The sequence below is a fragment of the Taeniopygia guttata genome, chromosome 35, assembly GCF_048771995.1.
Source record: "Taeniopygia guttata chromosome 35, bTaeGut7.mat, whole genome shotgun sequence".
NCBI classification, from domain to species: domain Eukaryota; kingdom Metazoa; phylum Chordata; class Aves; order Passeriformes; family Estrildidae; genus Taeniopygia; species Taeniopygia guttata.
In genome coordinates this window covers 1,719,094-1,744,813 of record NC_133060.1, presented here as the reverse complement: position 1 = coordinate 1,744,813, position 25,720 = coordinate 1,719,094, and the positions used below count along the sequence as shown (strand labels likewise).

At 52.8% G+C, this 25,720-nt stretch overlaps 2 protein-coding genes across 3 annotated transcripts in view; one reads left to right on the top strand and one right to left on the bottom strand.

Moving 5' to 3' along the window:
* BRD2 (bromodomain containing 2) overlaps window positions 1-7,623 on the bottom strand; it is a 68,934-nt gene extending 61,311 nt beyond the window's left edge. Inside the window, exon 1 of the mRNA XM_072921222.1 lies at window positions 6,010-7,623. Coding sequence (XP_072777323.1) covers window positions 6,010-6,038 — 29 coding nt within the window. The 5' untranslated portion in view covers window positions 6,039-7,623. The remainder of the gene's footprint in view (window positions 1-6,009) is intronic.
* A 3,022-nt stretch (window positions 7,624-10,645) lies between these two features.
* LOC121468732 (class II histocompatibility antigen, M alpha chain) lies at window positions 10,646-25,565 on the top strand. 2 transcript variants are annotated; one of them, XM_072921233.1, is made up of 5 exons: window positions 10,646-10,777; window positions 14,105-14,371; window positions 20,658-20,939; window positions 24,516-24,632; window positions 25,483-25,565. In XM_072921233.1, exons 1-5 carry the CDS (start codon window positions 10,717-10,719, stop codon window positions 25,485-25,487), a joined length of 732 nt encoding a protein of 243 aa, XP_072777334.1. In that variant the 5' UTR covers window positions 10,646-10,716; the 3' UTR covers window positions 25,488-25,565. The 2 variants fall into 2 exon arrangements, with proteins under 2 accessions (XP_072777334.1, XP_072777335.1); XM_072921234.1 differs by having other exon boundaries at window positions 10,657-10,777; window positions 14,111-14,371.
* The last annotated feature ends 155 nt before the right edge of the window (window positions 25,566-25,720 follow it).

The window sequence follows — 25,720 nt, the reverse complement described above, 5'->3', positions numbered from 1 at the left end:
GAAATTCCAGGAATGTCATAAAAATTCCCAAAAATTGCGGACATGAAACTCTGGAAACGTCATAAAAATTCCCAAAGTTTTTGGCCATAAAATTTGGGAATCTCAGACAAAAATTCCCAAAAATTTTGGTCATGAATTTCCAGGAATGTCATAAAAATTCCCAAAAATTTTGGCCATAAAATCTTGGGAATCTCAGACAAAAATTCCCAAAAATTTTGGCCATGAATTTCCAGGAATGTCATAAAAATTCCCAAAAATTGTGGCCACAAAATTCTGGGAATGTCATAAAAATTCCCGAGGATTTTGGTCACAAATTCCCGGGAATTTTGGCTGGGAAGTCCAAGGAATTTTAAGCAGAAAATTTCTGGAATTTCAGCCATAAAATCCAATTATTTTTCCATAAATTCCAAGGAATTTTAACCAAAAAAACTCCTGGAATTTCAGCCATAAAATCAAATTATTTTCCACAAATTGTGAGGAATTTTAATCATAAAACCCTGGAATTTCAGCCATTAAATCCAATTATTTTCCCATGAATTCCAAGGAATTTTAACCAAAAAAACTCCTGGAATTTCAGCCATAAAATCAAATTATTTCCCATAAATTCCAAGGAATTTTAACCAAAAAAACTCCTGGAATTACAGCCATAAAATCCAATTATTTTCCATAAATTCTGAGCAATTTTAACCCTTTTCCCGCAGGAATTCCAGCCCTAAATTCCCAGGAATTCTGACAATTATCAAAGGAGGGATTCCCAAGGATTTGGGGGGTTCAGGACACCAATCCCAAAGATTTGGGGGGATTCAGGATTTGGGGACCCCAAAAATTCCAATCCCAAAGATTTTGGGGGAATCCAGGATTTGGGGACCCCCTCCAGGACATCAATCCCAGAATTTTGGGGATTCCAGGACACGAATTCCGAAGATTTTGGGGTTTCAGGACACCAATCCCAAAGATTTTTGGGGGATTCAGGATTTGAGGACCCCCCCAGGACACCAATCCCGAAGATTTTGGGGACCCCCAGGACACCAATCCCAAAGATTTTGGGGGGATTCAGGATTTGGGGACCCCCAAGACATCAATCCCAAAGATTTTGGGGATCCCGAGGACTCCAATCCCAAAGATTTTGGGACTCCCAAAATTCCAATCCCAAAGATTTTGAAGGGATCCAGGATTTGGGGACCCCCAGAACATCAATCCCAAGGATTTTTGGGGATCCAGGATTTGGGGGACACCAATCCCAGGATTTTGGGGTTCCAGGACAACAATCCCAAAGATTTTGGGGACCCCCAGGACATCAATCCCAAGGATTTTGGGGTGATCCAGGATTGGGGGACCCCAAAAATTCCAATCCCAAAGATTTTGGGGGATTCAGGATTTGGGGACCCCCAGGACTCCGACCCCAAAGATTTTTGGGGACCCCCAGAGCTCAAATCCCAAAGATTTTGGGGGGATCCAGGATTTGGGGACCCCCCCAGGACACCAATCCCAAAGATTTTGGGGACCCCAAAAATTCCAATCCCAAAGATTTTGGGGGAGAATCCAGGATTTTGGGACCCCCAGGACATCAATCCCAGAATTTTGGGGATTCCAGGACACCAATTCCGAAGATTTTGGGGTTTCAGGACACCAATCCCAAAGATTTTGGGGGGGGATCCAAAATTTGGGGACCCCAAAAGTTCCAATCCCAAAGATTTTGGGGGAGAATCCAGGATTTTGGGACCCCCAGGACACCAATTCCAGGATTTTGGGGTTTCAGGACAACAATCCCAAAGATTTTGGGGACCCCAAAAATTCCAATCCCAAAGATTTTTTGGGGGGGAATCCAGGATTTGGGGACCCCCAGGACATCAATCCCAAAGATTTTGGGGGGATCCAGGATTTGGGGACACCAATCCCGAGGATTTTTGGGGATTCAGGATTTTGGGGACACCAATCCCGAGGATTTTTGGGGATTCAGGATTTGGGGGACACCAATCCCGAGGATTTTTGGGGATCCAGGATTTTGGGGACCCTTTTTTTTTTCCCACGGCTGACCCCTGGGTGACCCCGGGGATGTCCCCAAGGGCACGACCCCGGTGACAAGGACGGAATTTGGGGGGCCCCAAGGTGACACTGCCAAAATTTGGGGTCCCAATGTCACTCTCAAGAGTTTGGGGGTGACACAGACCCAGCACAGGGGTCCCACAGTGCCACTGCCACAATTTGGGGTGACACTGCCACAATTTGGGGGTGACGCTGCCACAATTTTGGGTGCCATGGTGACACTGCCATGATTTTGGGGGTGACACTGCCAGAATTTGGGGGTCCCACAGTGCCACTGCCACAATTTGGGGGTCCCAATGTCATTGTCACAATTTGGGGGGTCAGTGCCACAATTTGGGGTGACACTGCCACAATTTCGGGTGCCATGGTGACACTGCCACGATTTTGGGGGTGACACTGCCAGAATTTGGGGGTCCCAATGTCATTGTCACAATTTGGGGAGACACTGCCACAATTTGGGGGTCCCAATGTCACTGTCAAGAGTTTGGGGGTGACACAAACCCAGCACAGGGGTCCCACAGTGCCACTGCCACAGTTTGGGGGTCCCACAGTGACACTGCCACAATTTGGGGGTCCCACAGTGACACTGCCTCAATTTGGGGTGACACTGCCAGAATTTGGGGGTTCTAATGTCACTGCTACAATTTGGGGGTGACACAGCCACAATTTGGGTGTCCCAATGTCATTGTCACAATTTGGGGAGACACTGCCACACTTTGGGGTGACACTGCCACAATTTGGGGTGACACAGCCACAATTTGGGGGTCCCAATGTCATTGTCACAATTTGGGGAGACACTGCCACAATTTGGGGGTTCTAATGTCACTGTCACAATTTGGGGGTCCCACAGTGACACTGCCTCAATTTGGGGGTCCCATGGTGACACAGCCACAATTTGGGGGTCCCAATGTCATTGTCACAATTTGGGGTGACACTGCCACACTTTGGGGGGTCACTGCCACAATTTGGGGGTCCCAATGTCACTCTCAAGAGTTTGGGGGTGACACAGACCCAACACAGGGGTCCCACAGTGCCACTGCCACAATTTGGGGTGACACTGCCACAATTTGGGGGGTCACTGCCACAATTTGGGGGGTCACAGCCACAATTTGGGGGTGACAGGGACACAATTTGGGGGTTCAAATGTCACAGCCACAATTTGGGGGTGACATTGGCACAGTTTGGGGAGACACTGCCACACTTTGGGGTGACACTGCCACAATTTGGGGGGTCCCACGGTGACACTGCCACAATTTGGGGGTCCCAATGTCATTGTCACAATTTGGGGGGTCACTGCCACAATTTGGGGGTGACACTGTCAGAATTTGGGGGGTCACTGCCACAATTTGGGGTGACACAGCCAAAATTTGGGGGGGTCCCAATGTCATTGTCACAGAATGGGGGTGACACTGCCACAATTTGGGGAGACACTGCCACAGTGCCAAAATTTGGGGGGTCACTGCCACAATTTGGGGGTCCCACAGTGCCACTGCCACAATTTGGGGGTCCCCATGTCACTGTCACATCACTGGTGTCCCACAGTGCCACGGCCAGAATTTGGGGGTCCCACAGCGACACTGCCACAATTTGGGGGTCCCAATGTCATTGTCACAATTTGGGGTGACACTGCCACAATTTGGGGGTCCCAATGTCATTGTCACAATTTGGGGTGACACTGCCAGAATTTGGGGGGTCCCACAGTGACAGTGCCAACATTTGGGGGTGATGCTGCCACACTTTGGGGGGTCACTGCCAGAATTTGGGGGTCCCACAGTGACATTGCCACAATTTGGGGGTCCCCAATGTCACTCTCAAGAGTTTGGGGGTGACACAGACCCAGCACGGACACCCCACAGTGCCACTGCCACAATTTGGGGGGTCCCAATGTCATTGTCACAATTTGGGGGGGTCACTGCCAGAATTTGGGGGTCCCATGGTGACACTGTCAGAATTTGGGGGGGTCCCAATACCACTGTCACAGAATGGGGGTGACACTGCCACAATTTGGGGTGACACTGCCACAATTTGGGGGTCCCACAGTGACACTGACACAATTTGGGGTGACACTGCCACAATTTGGGGGTCCCACAGTGGCACTGCCTCAATTTGGGGGTCCCCATGTCACTGTCACAGCCTTGGGGTGACACTGCCAAAACTGGGGGGTCCCACAGTGCCACTGCCACAATTTGGGGGGTCACTGCCACAATTTGGGGGGTCACTGCCACAATTTGGGGGTCCCACAGTGCCACTGCCACAATTTGGGGGTCCCCATGTCATTGTCACAATTTGGGGTGCCACTGCCACAATTTGGGGGGTCCCACAGTGACAGTGCCACAATTTGGGGGTGACAGGGACACAATTGGGGGGTCCCAATGTCATTGTCACAATTTGGGGTGACACTGCCACAATTTGGGGGGTCACTGCCACACTTTGGGGGTCCCACAGTGGCACTGCCTCAATTTGGGGGTCCCCATGTCACTGTCACAGCCTTGGGGTGACACTGCCAAAACTGGGGGGTCCCACAGTGCCACTGCCACAATTTGGGGGGTCACTGCCACAATTTGGGGTGACACTGCCACAATTTGGGGAGACACTGCCACAATTTGGGGGGTCACTGCCAGAATTTGGGGTGACACTGCCAGAATTTGGGGTGACACTGCCAGAATTTGGGGGTCCCAATGTCACTGTCACAATTTGGGGGTCCCAATGTCACTGTCACAATTTGGGGGGTCACTGCCACAATTTGGGGGTCCCAATGTCATTGTCACAATTTGGGGAGACACTGCCACAATTTGGGGGGTCACTGCCACAATTTGGGGGTCCCAATGTCACTGTCACAGAATGGGGGTGACACTGCCACAATTTGGGGTGACACAGCCAAAATTTGGGGTGACACTGCCACAATTTGGGGGTCCCACAGTGCCACTGCCACAATTTGGGGGTCCCAATGTCATTGCCACAATTTGGGGAGACACTGCCACAATTTGGGGGAGTCACTGCCACAATTTGGGGGTCCCAATGCCACTGTCACAGAATGGGGGTGACACTGCCACAATTTGGGGGGTCACTGCCACAATTTGGGGGTGACACTGCCACAATTTGGGGTGACACTGCCACAATTTGGGGGTCCCAATGTCAGTGTCAGAGTTTGGGGGTGACACAAACCCAGCACAGGGGTCCCACGGTGACACTGCCACAATTTGGGGGTCCCAATGTCACTGCCACAATTTCGGGGTCCCCAATGCCACTGCCACAATTTTCGGGTCCCACAGTGCCACTGCCACAATTTGGGGGTGACACTGCCACAATTTGGGGGTCCCAGTGTCACTGCCACAATTTGGGGGTCCCCCTGTCACTGCCAGAATTTGGGGGTCCCACGGTGCCACTGCCACAATTTGGGGGGTCCCAATGCCACTGTCACAGAATGGGGGTGACACTGCCACAATTTGGGGTGACACTGCCACAATTTGGGGGTGACACTGCCACAATTTGGGGTGACACAGCCACAATTTGGGGGTCCCAATGTCACTCTCAAGAGTTTGGGGGTGACACAGACCCAGCACAGGGGTCCCACAGTGCCACTGCCACAATTTGGGGGATCCCAATGCCACTGTCACAGAATGGGGGTGACACTGCCACAATTTGGGGGTCCCCATGTCACTGCCACAATTTGGGGGTGACACTGCCACAATTTGGGGGTCCCAATTTCACTCTCAAGAGTTTGGGGGTAGCACAGCGGCCCCACAGTGCCACTGCCACAATTTTGGGGTCCCACAGTGACACTGCCACAATTTGGGGGGGATGTCCCTGTCACATCACTATCCCCCCACAACGCCACAACTTCCATCTCCACCTCTCCCCCATCCCCCCAAACCCCCTTATCCCCACCCCAATTAAAAAAAACCCTTTTTTATCCCCCCACCACACGCGTGTCCCCTCAGTCCCCACACCGCCAGCACCTACTTGCTTTGAGGATTCACATTCTGCAACATCGCGGCTGCTGCTGCTGCTGCGTGCGGGGCCCTCCGGCCTTCCTCTCCTCCTCCTCCTCCTCCTCCTCCTCCTCCTCCTCCTCCTCCTCCTCCTCCCGCCGTCTCCTCCGACGAGCCCCCCACTTTGCCCGGCCAAAACCTTCTCCTTCACCGGCCCGTTCGGGGCCTTCCCCACATCAGCGCATCGCCGTTATCCGTGAAAACAGGGGAGGGGGGATTTATTTTCTTTTTTTTGGTTGTTTTGTCTTGTTTGTTTTGTTATACCGGCAGCCCCCTCCCCTTTTTAGGAGCTGTTTAAACGGAGGAGCGGAGCGGAGAGAACGAACGGGGGCGCGGCGAAAATGGCGGCGCGTTCTGAGGGGAGCTGAGGGGAGGGGGGGGGGCGCGCACAGAAAAAAGGGTAAAAAAATAAAAAATAAAAACCGGGAAGATCCTTCGGAGCCTCACCCGCACCCGCTCGGAACACACAAGCCCGGCCGAGTCGCTGCGAGCCGCGGGGGCTGAGGAAGGAAGCGCGGAGCCGCGCTTGGCAGCGGCGGATGACGGCGGATATCGGCGGGCGGCTCAGCGGCGGCCGCGCTCCATCTTGGCTCGCTGAGGGGAAGGCGGGGGGGGCGGGTTGTGAGGGAGGAAGGTGGAAAAAAAGAATAAGCGGAGGGTGGAGGAGGGTGGAGGCGGGTGTCCCCCCTCCCCTTCTCCTCCCGCCGCCGCCGGTGGCCGCAGGCAGGGGTCGCTGCGGAGGCCGGGGAGGGTCCGCGGGGAGGGTCCCGGAGCCCTCCGGGATAAGCGGAGGCGGGGGATGGAGCCGGGCTTTGGGGCCGCCCCCCTCCTGGCGCGCGCGCCGGGCCCGACCCGCTCCGTCCCTTCGTCCCCGCGAAATGGCGCCGCTCGGCCTGCCCCCGCCCGCCCTTATATAGACGCCAGCCGCCTCGCCATTGGCGGCGGACGGCGCTGACGTCACCCAACCCACCCTCCCCGCCCCGCCGCGGCCTCATTGGGCGGAGGCACCGGCGGGGTGTGGATGCGATTGGATGAGCGCCGCGTCAATCACCCGCGCGGCTCCCCGCCCCTCGCGGTTTTCCGCCCAGCGCCTCACCCGACGCGCGCGGCCGCCTCGGCGCTGATTGGTCGGCGCCGCCGCCCGCCGCGCGGTGATTGGGCGGGGGGTCACGCGGGGGGCGGGCGCAGACGCTGATTGGCGGAGGCGCGCCGGGGGAGGGGGAAGCGAAGGAGGAAGAAGGAGCCGCCGGGCGCCATCTTGAATGGCGGCGGTGGCCGCCGCCGGACAATGAGGGCGGCCGGTGGCGGCCGGACCCGCCGCTTCCCCCGCCGCTCCTCGGCCGCAGCGAGCTCCGAGGACGCGCCCCCGCCGGGCCTCACCCCCCTCGCGGTGCCCTCCTAGGCCTCAATGCGCCGTTAAACCTAGCACCCCCCCCCCCCCCACCAAGCCATCCACGCACCGCGTCTTCCCCGCGCCCCGCGGTGCCCACGGGCGCTCGGCCGGCTCCAGCCTTTCCCTGAGCACACGCGGGGGGCGACAACCCCCACGGACACGCCGCTACCACCGCTAAAAACCCCAAATACCGCTACCCCCCCACACCACCACCCCCCTTTACCCCCAACCTCCTTCCCTCCCCACGGGCATCCATCAGCGCCCGCTCCCCCTCAGGACGCGCCGACCCTTTTCGCCTTCCACGCTCGGGGAAGCGTCGCGTCCTTCCCTCCCTCCTCACCCCACCACCCCCCTCCCCACACCATTCCCCGGGCTCGCAGGACACGGGCGGCTCCGTGTGGCGTCCGCTTCCCTTCCCCCCCCTCCCCGGGGCTCGCCACCGCCACCGTGACACAGCACTTGGGGCCGCGCCCGCCGCCGCCCCCGCGCGAACACCCAAACATGGCGCTTTTCGCCCCAAACCGCCGCCCCCACCAAGCCGCGCCCTCCGCGCTGTCAATCAACGCCAACTCCGCTTCCTATTGGCTGCCTCGCCCAAAAGGGGGCGGGATAAAGCGTGATTGACAGCGCGGGGCCCCACGTGACCTCCCCGCCGCTGTTGAGGGGGGGAAGGGCGATGCCGCGCCCCCCCCCCCATAGAACTCACCTGAGGCGCCGCCGCTTTTCGCCGCCATCCCCGGGCTCGCCCCCGCTTCATCCGCCCCCTCTCCGCTCCCCTCAAAGCCCCCCGCCCCAAAAACCCCCGAGTTTGGGGTAAAAAAGGTAAAAAAAACCATCCCGGGGCAGAAAAGGGAGCCACGAGCTACGTCACCCGCGCGCTGATTGGCTGGCGGACGTCACGTGGCTCCCCCGCGGCTCCCACGGGTCCCCATTCATGACCCCCCCCCCGAGTGGCGGGAAAAGCTCCGCGGGGTCCTAACGCCGCGCGCATGCGCAGTGCGGGTGCGCAGCCGCGTGGGGTGGGGGGGCACCCACGGGTGGGGTTTGGGGTCCCAAAATTTCCGGGGGTGTCCCCACGGGGGTCCGCGACATTCTCGGGATGTCCCCTGGGGGGTCGGGGGGCACCCACGGGGGGATTTGGGGTCCCAAAATTTCCGGGGGTGTCCCCACGGGGGTCCGCGACATTCTCGGGATGTCCCCACGGGGGTCTCAGGAGGGGTCGGGGGGCACCCACGGGGGGATTTGGGGTCCCAAAATTTCCGGGGGTGTCCCCACGGGCGTCCGCGACATTCTCGGGATGTCCCCTGGGGGGTCGGGGGGCACCCACGGGAGTCCGTGTTTTACTGTGGGGCACCCACGGGTGGATTTGGGGGTCCCAAAACTTCCATTTTTCTCCCCACGAGGGGTCGGGGGGCACCCACGGGTGTCCGTGTTTTACTGGGGGGCACCCACGGGTGGGATTTGGGGTCCCAAAATTTCCGGGGGTGTCCCCACGGGGGTCCGCGACATTCTCGGGATGTCCCCTGGGGGGTCGGGGGGCACCCACGGGTGTCCGTGTTTTACTGGGGGGCACCCACGGGGGTCTTAGGAAGGGTGGGGGGCACCCACGGGTGGGGGGGGTCCCAAAATTTCCGTGGGTGTCCCCACGGGGGTCCGCGACACTCTCGGGATGTCCCCTGGGGGGTCTCAAGAAGGGTGGGGGGCACCCACGGGGGTCTTAGGAAGGGTGGGGGGCACCCACGGGGGTCCCTGTTTTACTGTGGGGCACCCACGGGTGGATTTTGGGGGTCCCAAACTTCCATTTTTGTTCCCACGGGGGTCCGTGACATTCTCGGGGTGTTCCCTGGGGGTCGGGGGGCACCCACGGGTGAATTTGGGGGTCCCAAACTTCCATTTTTGTCCCCACGAGGGGTCGGGGGGCACCCACGGGTGGATTTTGGGGGTCCCAAATTTCCATTTTTGTCCCCACGAGGGGTCGGGGGGCACCCACGGGGGTCCCTGTTTTACTGTGGGGCACCCACGGGTGGATTTTGGGGGTCCCAAAACTTCCATTTTGTCCCCACGAGGGGTCGGGGGGCACCCACGGGGGTCCGTGTTTTTGTGGGGGGCACCCACGGGGGGATTTGGGGTCCCAAACCTCCATTTTTGTCCCCACGAGGGGTCCGGGGGCACCCACGGGGGTCCGTGTTTTGGTGGGGGGCACCCACGGGTGGATTTTGGGGGTCCCAAACTTCCATTTTTGTCCCCACGAGGGGTCGGGGGGCACCCACGGGGGTCCGTGTTTTACTGGGGGGCACCCACGGGTGGATTTTGGGGGTCCCAAATTTCCATTTTTGTCCCCACGAGGGGTCGGGGGGCACCCACGGGGGTCCGTGTTTTACTGGGGGGCACCCACGGGTGGATTTTGGGGGTCCCAAACTTCCATTTTTGTCCCCACGAGGGGTCGGGGGGCACCCACGGGGGTCCGTGTTTTGGTGGGGGCACCCACGGGGGGATTTTGGGGGTCCCAAACTTCCATTTTTGTCCCCACGAGGGGTCGGGGGGCACCCACGGGGGTCTCAAGAAGGGTGGGGGGCACCCACGGGTGGATTTTGGGGGTCCCAAATTTCCATTTTTGTCCCCACGAGGGGTCGGGGGGCACCCACGGGGGTCTTAGGAAGGGTGTGGGGCACCCACGGGGGGATTTGGGGTCCCAAAATTTCCGTGGGTGTCCCCACGGGGGTCCGCGACATTCTCGGGATGTCCCCTGGGGGGTCGAGGGGCACCCACGGGGGTCTTAGGAAGGGTGAGGGGCACCCACGGGTGTCCGTGTTTTACTGGGGGGCACCCACGGGGGTCTCAAGAAGGGTGGGGGGCACCCACGGGGGTCTCAGGAGGGGTCGGGGGGCACCCACGGGTGGATTTTGGGGGTCCCAAATTTCCATTTTTGTCCCCACGCTGGTCACGCGTGTCCCCCTAATTAATTCCCGCCCCCCCACGCCGCTCATTAACCCCCTAATTTTGGAGTGGGGGGTGTCACGGAGGGTCAGGGAGTGGGGGGGGTGTCCCCACCCTCGCGTGACCCTTTTTGGGGGGTTTTGGGACCCCCACTCGTGTCACCCCACGCGGGAACAGCGGCGGCCGCTCTGTCACCGACCCCGCGCCGCGCCGGCGGTTCCTCTACCTAGCAACAGCTGACGTCACAGCCACGGAGCGCTCCCATTGGCTGCGCGCACGGGTGGGGTCCGCCTGGGATATTGGGGAGATTTGGGGACATTTGGGGACATTTGGGGACACGGAGGGGCCATGGGGGTCCTCGGGGCGGTGCTCGCGGGGGTTTTGGTGGCCGTGGCCGTGGCTGAGCCGGGTAGGAGGGGGAGGAGGGGAGGGGGAGGGAGAGAGGGAGGGGGAGGGGAGGCGAGGCCGTGGTCTCACTTTGGTGTTTGTCCTCTCTCTGTCGCCTTGTTGTCACCTGTGTCCCCCCTGTCCCTTCGCTGTCCCCCTGACCCTCTCCCCTCCTCCATCCCCATTTCCCTCTCCCCATTCCCCATTCCCTCTCCCCATTTCCCTCTCCCCATTTCCCTCTCCCCATTTCCCTCTCCCCATTTCCCTCTCCCCATTTCCCTCTCCCCATTTCCCTCTCCCCATTCCCCTCTCCCCATTCCCTCTCCCCATTTCCCTCTCCCCATTCCCTCTCCCCATTTCCCTCTCCCCATTTCCCTCTCCCCATTCCCTCTCCCCATTCCCCTCTCCCCATTTCCCTCTCCCCATTCCCTCTCCCCATTTCCCTCTCCCCATTTCTCCCCATTTCCCTCTCCCCATTTCCCTCTCCCCATTCCCCCCTCAATTTCCCTCTCCCCATTTCCCTCTCCCCATTTCCCTCTCCCCATTCCCCTCTCCCCATTTCCCTCTCCCCATTCCCTCTCCCCATTTCCCTCTCCCCATTTCTCCCCATTCCCTCTCCCCATTCCCCTCTCCCCATTTCCCTCTCCCCATTCCCTCTCCCCATTTCCCTCTCCCCATTTCCCTCTCCCCATTTCCCTCTCCCCATTTCCCCCTCCCCATTTCCCTCTCCCCATTTCCCTCTCCCCATTCCCCCCTCCCCATTTCTCCCCATTTCCCTCTCCCCATTTCCCTCTCCCCATTTCCCTCTCCCCATTTCCCTCTCCCCATTTCCCTCTCCCCATTTCCCTCTCCCCATTTCCCTCTCCCCATTCCCCTCTCCCCATTCCCCTCTCCCCATTTCCCTCTCCCCATTTCTCCCCATTCCCTCTCCCCATTTCCCTCTCCCCATTTCCCTCTCCCCATTTCCTCTCCCCATTTCCCTCTCCCCATTTCCCTCTCCCCATTTCCCTCTCCCCATTTCCCTCTCCCCATTTCTCCCCATTTCCCTCTCCCCATTTCCCTCTCCCCATTTCCCTCTCCCCATTCCCTCTCCCCATTCCCTCTCCCCATTTCTCCCCATTTCCCTCTCCCCATTTCCCTCTCCCCATTCCCTCTCCCCATTTCCCTCTCCCCATTCCCTCTCCCCATTTCTCCCCATTTCCCTCTCCCCATTTCCCTCTCCCCATTCCCTCTCCCCATTTCCCTCTCCCCATTCCCCTCTCCATTTCCCTCTCCCCATTCCCCTCTCCCCATTCCCCTCTCCCCATTTCCCTCTCCCCATTCCCTCTCCCCATTTCCCTCTCCCCATTTCTCCCCATTTCCCTCTCCCCATTTCCCTCTCCCCATTTCCCTCTCCCCATTTCTCCCCATTTCCCTCTCCCCATTTCCCTCTCCCCATTTCCCTCTCCCCATTTCCCTCTCCCCATTTCCCTCTCCCCATTTCCCTCTCCCCATTTCCCTCTCCCCATTTCTCCCCATTTCCCTCTCCCCATTCCCTCTCCCCATTTCCCTCTCCCCATTTCTCCCCATTTCCCTCTCCCCATTCCCTCTCCCCATTCCCTCTCCCCATTTCCCTCTCCCCATTTCCCTCTCCCCATTTCCCTCTCCCCATTTCTCCCCATTTCCCTCTCCCCATTTCCCCCTCCCCATTCCCTCTCCCCATTTCCCTCTCCCCATTTCCCTCTCCCCATTTCCCTCTCCCCATTTCCCTCTCCCCATTTCCCTCTCCCCATTCCCTCTCCCCATTCCCTCTCCCCATTCCCTCTCCCCATTTCCCTCTCCCCATTTCTCCCCATTCCCTCTCCCCATTTCTCCCCATTTCCCTCTCCCCATTTCCCTCTCCCCATTTCTCCCCATTTCCCTCTCCCCATTTCCCTCTCCCCATCTCCCCCTCCCCATTTCCCTCTCCCCATTTCCCTCTCCCCATTTCTCCCCATTTCCCTCTCCCCATTCCCCTCTCCCCATTCCCTTCCCCATTTCCCTCTCCCCATTTCCCTCTCCCCATTCCCTCTCCCCATTCCCCCTCCCCATTTCCCTCTCCCCATTTCCCTCTCCCCATTCCCTCTCCCCATTTCCCTCTCCCCATTTCCCTCTCCCCATTTCCCTCTCCCCATTCCCTCTCCCCATTCCCCCTCCCCATTCCCTCTCCCCATTTCCCTCTCCCCATTTCCCTCTCCCCATTCCCTCTCCCCATTTCTCCCCATTTCCCTCTCCCCATCTCCCCCTCCCCATTTCTCCCCATTTCCCTCTCCCCATTTCCCTCTCCCCATTTCCCCCTCCCCATTTCCCTCTCCCCATTTCCCTCTCCCCATTTCTCCCCATTTCCCTCTCCCCATTTCCCTCTCCCCATTTCCCTCTCCCCATTTCCCTCTCCCCATTTCCCTCTCCCCATTTCCCTCTCCCCATTTCTCCCCATTTCCCTCTCCCCATTTCCCTCTCCCCATTTCCCTCTCCCCATTTCCCTCTCCCCATTTCCCTCTCCCCATTCCCCTCTCCCCATTCCCCCCTCAATTTCCCTCTCCCCATTCCCCTCTCCCCATTTCCCTCTCCCCATTCCCCTCTCCCCATTTCCCTCTCCCCATTTCCCTCTCCCCATTTCCCTCTCCCCATTTCCCTCTCCCCATTTCCCTCTCCCCATTTCCCTCTCCCCATTTCCCTCTCCCCATTTCTCCCCATTTCCCTCTCCCCATTTCCCTCTCCCCATTTCTCCCCATTTCCCTCTCCCCATTCCCCTCTCCCCATTTCCCTCTCCCCATTCCCCCCTCCCCATTCCCTCTCCCCATTTCCCTCTCCCCATTCCCCTCTCCCCATTCCCTCTCCCCATTTCTCCGCATTTCCCTCTCCCCATTCCCTCTCCCCATTTCCCTCTCCCCATTTCCCTCTCCCCATTTCCCCCTCCCCATTTCCCTCTCCCCATTTCCCTCTCCCCATTTCCCCCTCCCCATTTCCCTCTCCCCATTTCCCTCTCCCCATTTCCCTCTCCCCATTCCCTCTCCCCATTCCCTCTCCCCATTTCCCTCTCCCCATTTCCCTCTCCCCATCCCCCTCTCCCCATTTCCCTCTCCCCATTTCTCCCCATTCCCTCTCCCCATTTCCCTCTCCCCATTTCTCCCCATTCCCCTCTGAATTTCCCTCTCCCCATTTCCCTCTCCCCATTTCCCTCTCCCCATTTCCCTCTCCCCATTTCCCTCTCCCCATTTCCCTCTCCCCATTCCCTCTCCCCATTTCCCTCTCCCCATTCCCTTCCCCATCTCCCCCTCCCCATCTCCCCCTCCCCACCCCCTCCCCACTTCCCCCACCCCTCCCCCAGCCCCAGACCCTCCCCCCCACACCCTTCTGGAGGTCCTGACGTGCCAGCCCGACCCTCCCTCCCTCTCCCTCTCCCTCATTTTGGACTCCCGCGCCCTTTTCTGGTTCGATTTTCCCGGTTCTCGGTGGCTCCGCGGCGGTCCCGATTTGCCGCCCCGGCCCGGGGCTCTGGAGCCGCCCGGGGAGATCCTCCCGGAGACCCAAATCTGCCGCGAAATCCTGGGAAAAGTCAGCGCCCAAGCGGCCCGGAGGCTGCCCCAGGCCAAGGGTAGGACGGGGAAATTGGGGGAAAAAGGGATGGGAAATGTGGGAAAAATTGGGGGAAAAAAGGATGGGAAATGTGGGGGAAATTGGGGATGGAGAGTGTGAAAATTGGGAAAAAAAGGATGGGAAATGTGGGAAAAAATGGCGAAAAAGGATGGGAAATGTGGGAAAAATTGTGGAGAAAGGGATGGGAAATAATGGGGAAAATTGGGGGAAAAGGGATGGGAAATATGGGGGGAAATGGGGAAAAAAGGATGGGAAATGTGGGGGAAATTGGGGGAAAAGGATGGGAAATGTGGGGGAAATTGGGGAAAAGGGATGGAAAATGTGGGAAAAATTGGGGAAAAAGGAATGGAAATAGTAGGAAAAATTTGAGAAAAAAGGATGGGAAATGTGGGGGAAATTGGGGGAAAAAGGGATGGGAAATGTGGCGGGAAATGGGGAAAAAGGATGGGAAATGTGGAAAAATTTTGGGGTGGATGGATGCAAATAGTGGGAAAAGTTGGGGGAAAAGGGATGGAAAATGTGGGGGAAATTGGGGATTAAGGGATGGGAAATGTGGAAAAAATGGGGGGAAAGGGATGGGAAATGTGGAGGAAATTGGGGGAAAAGTGGGAAAAATTGGGGATTAAGGGATGGGAAATGTGGGGGAAAAATTGGGGGGAAAAAAGGATGGGAAATGTGGGGAAAATTGGGGATGGAGAGTGTGAAGATTGGGGAAAAATGGATGGGAAATGTGGGAAAAATGGGGAAAAAAGGGATGGGAAATGTGGGAAAAATTGGGGGAAAAGGGATGGGAAATGTGGGAAAATTTGGGGAAAAAAGGATGGGAAATGTGGGGGAAATTGGGGAAAAAAGGATGGGAAATGTGGGAGAAATTGGGGGAAAAGGATGGGAAATGTGGGGAAAAACTGGGGATGGAGAGTGTGAAAATTCGGGGAAAAGGATGGGAAATGTGGGAAAAATTGGGGAAAAAAGGATGGGAAAGGGGGGAAAAATTGGGGGAAAATGGATGGAAATAGTGGGAAAAGTTGGGGGAAAAGTGGGAAAAATTGGGGAAAAGGGATGGGAAATGTGGGGGAAAATGGGGAAAAGGGATGGAAATAGTGGGAAAAGTTGGGGGAAAAGTGGGAAAAATTGGGGATTAAGGTATGGGAAATGTGGGGGAAATTGGGGATGGAAAGGGATGGAAATAGTAGGAAAAGTTGGGGGAAAAGGGATGGGAAATGTGGGAAAATTTGGGGACGAAGGGATGGAAAATATAGGGAAAAATGGGGGTTGATGGATGGGAAATGTAGGAAAAATTTGGGATGGAGGGTTGGGAATTGTGGAAACAAAGAGATGGAAAATGTGGGAAAATTTGGGGGTGGGAGGGATGGGAAATGTGGAAGAATTTGGGAATGAAAGGGTGGAGTCCCAAATCTGCCGCGAAATCCTGGGAAAAGTCAGCGCCAAAGCGGCCCGGAGGCTGCCCCAGGCCAAGGGTAGGAGCGGGAAATTGGGGAAAAAAGGGATGGGATATGGGGGAAAAATTGGGGAAAAAGGGATGGGAAATGTGGGAAAAATTGGGGGGAAAAGGGATGGGAAATGTGGGGGAAATTGGGGGGAAAAGGGATGGGAAATGTGGGAAAAATTGGGGGAAAAAGGGATGGGAAATGTGGGGGAAATTGGGGGGAAAGGGATGGGAAATGTGGGCGGAATTGGGGAAAAAAAGGATGGAAATAGTGGGAAAAGTTGGGGGAAAGGGATGGGAAATGTGGGAGAAATTTGGGATGGAGAGTGTGAAAATTGGGGTAAAAGGGATTGGAAATGTAGGGGGAAATGGGGGAAAAGGAATGGAAATAGTGGGAAAAGTTGGGGGGAAAGGGATGGAAATAGTGGGAAAAGTTGGGGGGAAAGTGGGAAAAATTGGGGAAAAAAGGATGGGAAATGTGGGAAAAAAATTGGGGGAAAAAGGATGGGAAATGTGGGAAAAATTGGGAAAAAAAGGATGGGAAATGTGGGGGAAATTGGGGGGAAGGGATGGGAAATGTGGGTGGAAATCAGGGAAAAAAGGATGGGAAATGTGGGGAAAATTGGGGAAAAAAGGATGGGAAATGTGGGGAAATTGGGGAAAAAAGGATGGGAAATGTGGGAAAAATTGGGGGGAAAAGGGATGGGAAATGTGGGGGGAAATGGGGGGAAAGGGATGGGAATAGTGGGGGAAAATGGGGAAAAGGGATGGGAAATCTGGGTGGAAATCAGGGAAAAAAGGATGGGAAATGTGGGAAAACTTGGGGGGAAAGGGATGGGAAATGTGGGGGAAATTGGGGATGGAGAGTGTGAAAATTGGGAAAAAAAGGATGGGAAATGTGGGGGAAATTGGGGGAAAAAAGGGATGGGAAATGTGGGAAAATTTTGGGGTGGATGGATGGAAATAGTGGGAAAAGTTGGGGGAAAAGGGATGGGAAATGTGGGAAAAATTGGGGATGGAGAGTGTGAAAATTGGGGGAAAAGTGATGGGAAATGTGGGAAGAGTTGGGGGAAAAGGGATGGGAAATGTGGGAAAAATTTGGGAAAAGGGATGGGAAATGTGGGGGAAATTGGGGAAAAAAGGATGGGAAATGTGGGGGAAATTGGGGAAAAAAGGATGGGAAATGTGGGGGAAATTGGGGGAAAAGTGGGAAAAATTGGGGATTAAGGGATGGGAAATGTGGGGGGAAATGGGGGGAAAGGGATGGGAAATGTGGGAAAACTTGGGGGGAAAAGGGATGGGAAATGTGGGGGAAATTGGGGGGAAAAGGGATGGGAAATAGTGGGAAAAGTTGGGGGAAAGGGATGGGAAATGTGGGGGAAATTGGGGAAAAAAGGATGGGAAATGTGGGGGAAATTGGGGATTTAGGTATGGGAAATGTGGGGGAAATTGGGGGGAAAAGGGATGGAAATAGTGGGAAAAGTTGGGGGGAAAGGGATGGGAAATGTGGGAGAAATTTGGGATGGAGAGTGTGAAAATTGGGGAAAAAGGGATGGGAAATGTGGGAAAAATTGGGGGAAAAGGAATGGGAAATGTGGGAAAAGTTGGGGGAAAAAGGACGGGAAATGTGGGGGGGAAATGGGGGAAAAGGGATGGGAAATGTGGGGGAAATTGGGGGTGGAGAGTGTGAAAATTGGGGAAAAAGGATGGGAAATGTGGGGGGAAATGGGGAAAAGTGATGGGAAATGTGGGAAAAATTGAGGGAAAAGTGATAGGAAATGTGGGAAAAGTTGGGGAAAAAAGGATGGGAAATGTGGGAAAAATTTTTGGGTGGATGGATGCAAATAGTGGGAAAAGTTGGGGGAAAAGGGATGGGAAATGTGGGGGGAAATGGGGGGAAAAAGGATGGGAAATGTGGGAAAAAATGGGGAAATAACGATGGGAAATGTGGGGGAAATTGGGGGAAAAAGGATGGGAAATGTGGGGGGAAATGGGGGAAAAAGGATGGAAATAGTGGGAAAAATAGGGAGGAAAAGGGATGGGAAATGTGGGAAAAATTGGGGGAAAAAGGGATGGGAAATGGGGAAAAAAGGATGGGAAATGTGGGAAAAAATTGGGGAAAAAGGATGGGAAATGTGGGGAAAGGTAGGGGGAAAGGGATGGGAAATGTGGGAAAAATTGGGAAAAAAAGGATGGGAAATGTGGGAAAAATGGGGGAAAAAGGATGGAAATAGTGGGGAAAATTGGGGAAAAAAGATGGGAAATGTGGGAAAACTTGGGGGGAAAAGGGATGGAAATAGTGGGAAAAATTGGGGGAAAAGTGGGAAAAATTGGGGGGGAAAAGGATGGGAAATGTGGGAAAAAATGGGGAAAAAAGGATGGGAAATGTGGGAAAAAAATTGGGGGAAAAAAGGATGGGAAATGTGGGGGAAATTGGGGGGAAAAGGATGGGAAATGTGGGGGAAATTTGGGATGGAGAGTGTGAAAATTGGGAAAAAAAGGATGGGAAATGTGGGAAAAATGGGGAAAAAAGGATGGGAAATGTGGGAAAAAATGGGGAAAAAAGGATGGGAAATGTGGGGAAAAATAGGGATGGAGTGTGTAAAAATTGGGGGAAAAGGGATGGGAAATGTGGGAAAAATTGGGGAAAAGTGATGGGAAATGTGGGGGAAATTGGGGATGGAGAGTGTGAAAATTGGGGAAAAAAGGATGGGAAATGTGGGAAAAGTTGGGGGGAAAAGGCATGGGAAATGTGGGAAAAATGGGGAAAAAGGGATGGAAAATGTGGGGAAATTTGGAGATGGAGAGTGTGAAATTTTGTGGATTAAGGGATGGAAAATATTTTCCCCATTTTTTACCCATTTCTCCCACTTTTCTCAATCCCATTTTCCCATTTTTCAAATTTTTCCATTCCCATTTTTTCCATTTTTCCCATTATCTCCATTTTTTTCCCATTTTTTCCCATTTTTCCCATTTTCCCCATTTTTTCCCCATTTTTCCCCATTTTTCCCATTTTTCCCCATTTTTCCCCATTTTTCCCCATTTTTCCCCATTTTTTCCCATTTTTTCCCCCAATTTTCCCCATTTTTACCAATTATTCCAATTTTTTCCCATTTTTCCCATTTTTTCCCATTTTTTCTCATTTTCCCCATTTTTCCTATTTTTCCCAAATTTTCCCCATTTTTCCAAATTATTCCCATTTTTTCCCATTTTTTCCCATTTTTACTCCATTTTTTTCCCAATTTTTTCCCATTTTTCCCCATTTTTTCCCATTTTTCCTATTTTTTCCCAATTTTCCCAATTTTTTCCCATTTTTTTCCCATTTTCCCCATTTTTCCCATTTTCTCGCAGTTTTTCACATTTTTTCCCATTTTTCCCCATTTTTTCCCAATTTTTCGCCATTTTCCCCATTTTTCCCCAATTTTCCCCATTTTCCCCATTTTTTCCCAATTTTTCCCAATTATTCCCATTTTTTCCCATTTTTTCCCATTTTTTCCCATTTTTTCCCATTTTTTCCCAATTATTCCCATTTTCCCCCATTTTTTCCCATTTTTACCCATTTGTTTCCCAATTATTCCCATTTTTTCCCACTTTTTCCCCAATTATTCCCATTTTTTCCCAATTATTCCAATTTTTTTCCTCAATTTTTTGCCATTTTCTCCCATTTTTTCCCAATTTTCCCATTTTCCCCTCAGCCATCCCATCAGTCTCGGTGTTCCCGTTGGAACCTCCATCCCCAGGAGAACCCACCACTCTGGTGTGCCTGGTGGAGAACATCTTCCAACCCAACTTTCCCATCCTCATTCCTCCATTTTCTCCCATTTTTATCCCAATTTTTCCCATTTTTTCCCATTTTCCCCTCAGCCATCCCGTCCATCTCGGTGTTCCCGTTGGAACCTCCATCTCCAGGAGAACCCACCACGCTGCTGTGCCTGGTGGAGAACATCTTCCAACCCAACGTTCCCATCCTCATTTCTCCAGTTTTTCTCCATTTTTATCCCATTTTTATCCCATTTTTTCCCATTTTTTCCCATTTTTCCCCATTTTTTCCCATTTTTTCCCATTTTTTCTCATTTTTCCCCAATTTTCCCCTCAGCCATCCCATCAATCTCGGTGTTCCCGTTGGAACCTCCATCTCCAGGAGAACCCACCACGCTGCTGTGCCTGGTGGAGAACATCTTCCAACCCAACTTTCCCATCCTCATTTCTCCATTTTTTCCCCATTTTTTCCCATTTTTCCCCATTTTTTCCCAATTTTTCCCATTTTTTCCCATTTTTTTCCCATTTTTCCCCATTTTCCCCCATTTTTTTCCATTTTTCCCCATTTTATCCCATTTTTCCCAATTTTCCCGATTTTCCCCTCAGCCATCCCATCAGTCTCGGTGTTCCCGTTGGAACCTCCATCCCCAGGAGAACCCACCACTCTGGTGTGCCTGGTGGAGAACATCTTCCAACCTTCCCATCCATATTTTATCCCACTTTTCCCCATTTTTATCCCATTTTTCCCCAATTTTCCCATTTTTCCCCTCAGCCATCCCGTCCGTCTCGGTGTTCCCGTTGGAACCTCCATCTCCAGGAGAACCCACCACGCTGCTGTGCCTGGTGGAGAACATCTTCCAACCCAACTTTCCCATCCACATTTCACCATTTTCTCCCATTTTTTCCCATTTTTCCCCTCAGCCATCCCATCGGTCTCGGTGTTCCCGTTGGAACCTCCATCCCTGGGAGAACCCACCACTCTGGTGTGCCTGGTGGAGAACATCTTCCAACCCAACTTTTCCAACCAGATTTGTCCATTTTTTCCCATTTTTCTCATTTTTTCTGATTTTCCCCTCAGCCATCCCGTCAGTCTCGGTGTTCCCGTTGGAACCTCCATCTCCTGGAGAACCCACCACTCTGGTGTGCCTGGTGGAGAACATCTTCCCACCATCGCTGGACATCGGCTGGACGGTGGCCGGAGCCGCGGTGACCTCCGGGGTCACTCTGGGTCCGTTCGTTCCGGCCGCCGACCTGACCTTCGTCCGCTTCTCCCGAATCTCCGTCCGCCCCACGTCCGGCGCCACCCACGCCTGCGTGGTCACCTCCGGCCGCGACAACGCCACCGCCGTGGCCTACTGGGGTGGGCGGGGGGGTTTTGGGGTGATTTGGGGTTTTTTGGGAATTTTTGGGGTTTTTTGGAGATTTTTTGGGGTTTTTTGGGGGTTTTTTGGGGTTTTTTTGGTGATTTTTTGGTGTTTTTTCGGTGATTTTTGTGGGATTTTTGGGGATTTTCTGGTGGTTTTTTCGGTGATTTTGGGGTGTTTTTAGGTGGGTTTAACGTGATTTTAGGGTGTTTTTTGGGTAATTTTGGGGTGATTTGGGATTTTTTGGGATTTTTTGGGGTTTTTTTGGAGGTTTTTTGGCGTTTTTACGGTGATTTTTTGGGATTTTCTGGTGGTTTTTTCGGTGATTTTGGGGTGTTTTTTAGGTGGGTTTAAGGTGATTTTAGGGGTTTTTTGGGGGTTTTTTGGGTGATTTTTGGTGATTTTGGTCATTTTTTGGGGGATTTTGTGGAGATTTTTGTGGGATTTTTGGGGAGTTTTTGTGGGATTTTTGGGGAGTTTTTGTGGGATTTTTGGGGATTTTTTGGTGTTTTTTCAGTGATTTTTGGGTGTTTTTCAGGAGGGTTTAACGTGATTTTAGGATTTTTTTTGGGTGATTTTGGGTGATTTTTGGTGATTTTTGCTGATTTTTTGGGGTTTTTTTGGAGGTTTTTTGGCGTTTTTACGGTGATTTTTGTGGGATTTTTGGGGATTTTCTGGTGTTTTTTTCAGTGATTTTTGGGTGGTTTTCAGGTGGGTTTAAGGTGATTTTAGGGTTTTTTTGGGTGATTTTGGGGTGATTTGGGGTTTTTTGGGATTTTTTGGAGGTTTTTTGGAGGTTTTTTGGTGTTTTTACGGTGATTTTTTGGCATTTTTTCAGTGATTTTTGTGGGATTTTTTGGGATTTTCTGGTCTTTTTTTCGGTGATTCTTGCGTGTTTTTCAGGTGGGTTTAAGGTGATTTTAAGGGTTTTTTGGGGCATTTTTTGGGGATTTTTTGGGGGATTTTTTGGAGATTTTTTGGGGATTTTTGGAGACTTTTTGTGGGATTTTTGGGGATTTTCTGGTGGTTTTTTCAGGGATTTTTGGGTGTTTTTCAGGTGGGTTTAAGGTGGTTTTAGGGTTTCTTGGGGTTTTTTGGGTGATTTTGGGGTGGTTTGGGATTTTTTGGGATTTTTTTGGGGTTTTTTTGGGGTTTTTTGGCGGTTTTACGGTGATTTTTGTGGGATTTTGGGGGATTTTCTGGTGGTATTTTCGGTGATTTTTGGGTGTTTTGCAGGTGGGTTTAAGGTGATTTTAGGGGTTTTTTTGGGATTTTTTTGGGATTTTTTGGGATTTTTTGGGGGTTTTTTTGGGATTTTTTGGGGGTTTTTTGGCGTTTTTACGGTGATTTTTTGGCGTTTTTTCGGTGATTTTTGTGGGATTTTTGGGGATTTTCTGGTGGTTTTTTCAGTGATTTTTGGGTGGTTTTCAGGTGGGTTTAAGGTGATTTTAGGGATTTTTGGGGGTTTTGGGTGACTTTTGGGTGATTTTGGGTGATTTTTGGTGATTTTTGGTGATTTTTGGGGTTTTTTTGGGGGTTTTCTGGCGTTTTTCCGGTGATTTTTGTGGGATTTTTGGGGATTTTCTGGTGTTTTTTTCAGTGATTTTTGGGTGGTTTTCAGGTGGGTTTAAGGTGATTTTAGGGTTTTTTTGGGGTTTTTTTGGGTGATTTTGGGTGATTTTTTTGGGGATTTTTTGGAGATTTTTGGGGAGTTTTTGTTGGGTTATTCTGGGTTTCTGGGGGATTCTTTTGGGATTTTTTGGGGGTTTTTTAGGAATATGGGGGGGTTGGTAATTTTTTGCGGATTTTTTGTAATTTTTTGGGGGATTTTTCGGGGATTTTTTTGGAGACTTTTGGGATTTTTTTGTGGGTTTTTTGGAGGCTTTTGGGGGTTTTTTTGTGAGTTTTTGAGGGATTTTTGTGGGATTTTTTTAGGGAGTTTTTGGGTGATTTTTGGTGATTTTTAGGGGATTTTTGGGCTTTTTTAGGGGAATTTTTTTGTGGGTTTTTTGGTATTTTTTGGGGTTTTTTTGGTTGGTTTTTTAGGGATTTTTTGGGGGTTTTGGATGACTTTTGGGTGATTTTTTTGGGGATTTTTTGGTTGATTTTTGGGGTTTTTGGGGGGATTTTTGGTTGAATTCTGTGGGGTTTTGGGGGTATTTTTGGGCTATATTTGGGTGATTTTGGGGGTATTCTTGGAGTATCTTTGGGGTTCTTTTTGGGTGATTTTTGGGATTATTTTGGGTGATTTTGGGGGTATTCTTGGAGTATCTTTGGGGTTCTTTTTGGGTGATTTTTGGGATTATTTTGGGTGATTTTGGGGATATTCTTGGAGTATCTTTGGGGTTCTTTTTGGGTGATTTTGGGGGTATTCTTGGAGTATCTTTGGGGTTCTTTTGGGGTGATTTTTGGGGTTATTTTGGGTGATTTTTGGGGTATTCTTGGAGTATCTTTGGGGTTCATTTTGGGTGATTTTTGGGATTATTTTGGGTGATTTTGGGGGTATTCTTGGAGTATCTTTGGGGTTCTTTTTGGGTGATTTTTGGGATTATTTTGGGTGATTTTGGGGGTATCTTTGGGGTTCTTTTTGGGTGATTTTTAGGATTATTTTGGGTGATTTTGGGGGTATTCTTGGAGTATCTTTGGGGTTCTTTTTGGGTGATTTTTGGGATTATTTTGGGTGATTTTGGGGGTATCTTTGGGGTTCTTTTTGGGTGATTTTTAGGATTATTTTGGGTGATTTTGGGGGTATTCTTGGAGTATCTTTGGGATTCTTTTTGGGTGATTTTTGGGATTATTTTGGGTGATTTTGGGGGTATTCTTGGAGTATCTTTGGGGTTCTTTTTGGGTGATTTTGGGGATTATTTTGGGTGATTTTGGGGGTATTCTTGGAGTATCTTTGGGGTTCTTTTTGGGTGATTTTTGGGATTATTTTGGGTGATTTTGGGGGTATCTTTGGGGTTCTTTTTGGGTGATTTTTGGGATTATTTTGGGTGATTTTGGGGGTATTCTTGGAGTATCTTTGGGGTTCTTTTTGGGTGATTTTTGGGGTTATTTTGGGTGATTTTTGGGGTATTCTTGGAGTATCTTTGGGGTTCTTTTGGGGTGATTTTTGGGGTTATTTTGGGTGATTTTTGGGGTATTCTTGGAGTATCTTTGGGGTTCTTTTTGGGTGATTTTTGGGATTATTTTGGGTGATTTTGGGGGTATCTTTGGGGTTCTTTTTGGGTGATTTTTAGGATTATTTTGGGTGATTTTGGGGGTATTCTTGGAGTATCTTTGGGGTTCTTTTTGGGTGATTTTTGGGATTATTTTGGGTGATTTTGGGGGTATTCTTGGAGTATCTTTGGGGTTCTTTTTGGGTGATTTTTGGGATTATTTTGGGTGATTTTGGGGGTATTCTTGGAGTATCTTTGGGGTTCTTTTTGGGTGATTTTTGGGGTTATTTTGGGTGATTTTGGGGGTATTCTTGGAGTATCTTTGGGGTTCTTTTTGGGTGATTTTTGGGGTTATTTTGGGTGGTTCTGGGGGTGGTTTTTGGGGCCGGAAGTGACCGGGCTCGGTGTCCGCAGTGGCTCCGGACGCGGCGCTGGACGAGCAGCTGGACACGGCGCTGGCCGGAGCCGCGCTGGCCCTGGGGCTCGTCCTGGCCCTGCTGGGGGCCGGCCTGGCCCTGCTGGCCCGCGACGGTACGGGCTAAACCCGGCCTAAACCTGGCCTAAACCCGGCCTAAACCTGGCCTAAACCCGGCCTAAACCCGGCCTAAACCTGGCCTAAACCCTGCCTAAACCTGGCCTAAACCTGGCCTAAACCCGGCCTAAACCCGGCCTAAACCCGGCCTAAACCCGACCTAAACCCGGCCTAAACCCGGCCTAGACCCGGGCTAAACCCAGCCTAAACCCGCCCTAAACCCGGCCTAAACCCGGCCTAAACCCGGCCTAAACCCAGCCTAAACCCGGCCTAAACAACGGCTAAACCCGGCCTAAACCCGGCCTAAACCCGGCCTAAACCACGGCTAAACCTGGCCTAAACCCGGCCTAAACCCAGCCTAAACCCGGCCTAGACCCGGCCTAAACCTGGCCTAAACCCGGCCTAAACCAGGGCTAAACCCGGCCTAAACCCGGCCTAGACCCGGCCTAAACCTGGCCTAAACCTGGCCTAAACCTGGCCTAAACCAGGGCTAAACCCGGCCTAAACCCGGCCTAAACCCAGCCTAAACCTGGCCTAAATCCGGCCTAAACCAGGGCTAAACCCGGCCTAAACCTGATCCTGGTTCTGATCCTGATCCCAGTTCTGGTCCCGATCCTGATCCTGGTTCTGATCCCGAACCTGATCCCGGTTCTAGTCCTGGTCCCAGTCCCGGTCCCAGTCCCAGTCCCAGTCCCAGTCCTGGTCCAAATCCCAGTCCCGGTCCCAATCCCAGTCCCAGTCCCAGTCCCAGTCCCAGTCCCAGTCCCAGTCCCAGTCCCAGTCCCAATCCCAGTCCCAATCCGGGGGTGCCCGGTGGGTCCATCCCCAATTTTGGGTTTCTGTTCACAGGCTGAGCTCGTCCCGTGGGAACCCGCGAGTGAAACGCGTCTGTCCGAAATAAACCCCGGCTTTGGCAGAGCCGCGTCCTCGTTTGTCCCAGGCCTGGTTCTAGTCCTGGTCCAGGTTCTGGTCCTGGTCCTGGTTTTAGTCCTGGTCCTGGTTCTGATCCTGATCCTGGTTCTGATCCTGGTCCTGCTCCTGGTCCTGGTTTTAGTCCTGATCCTGATCCTGGTCCTGGTTTTAGCCC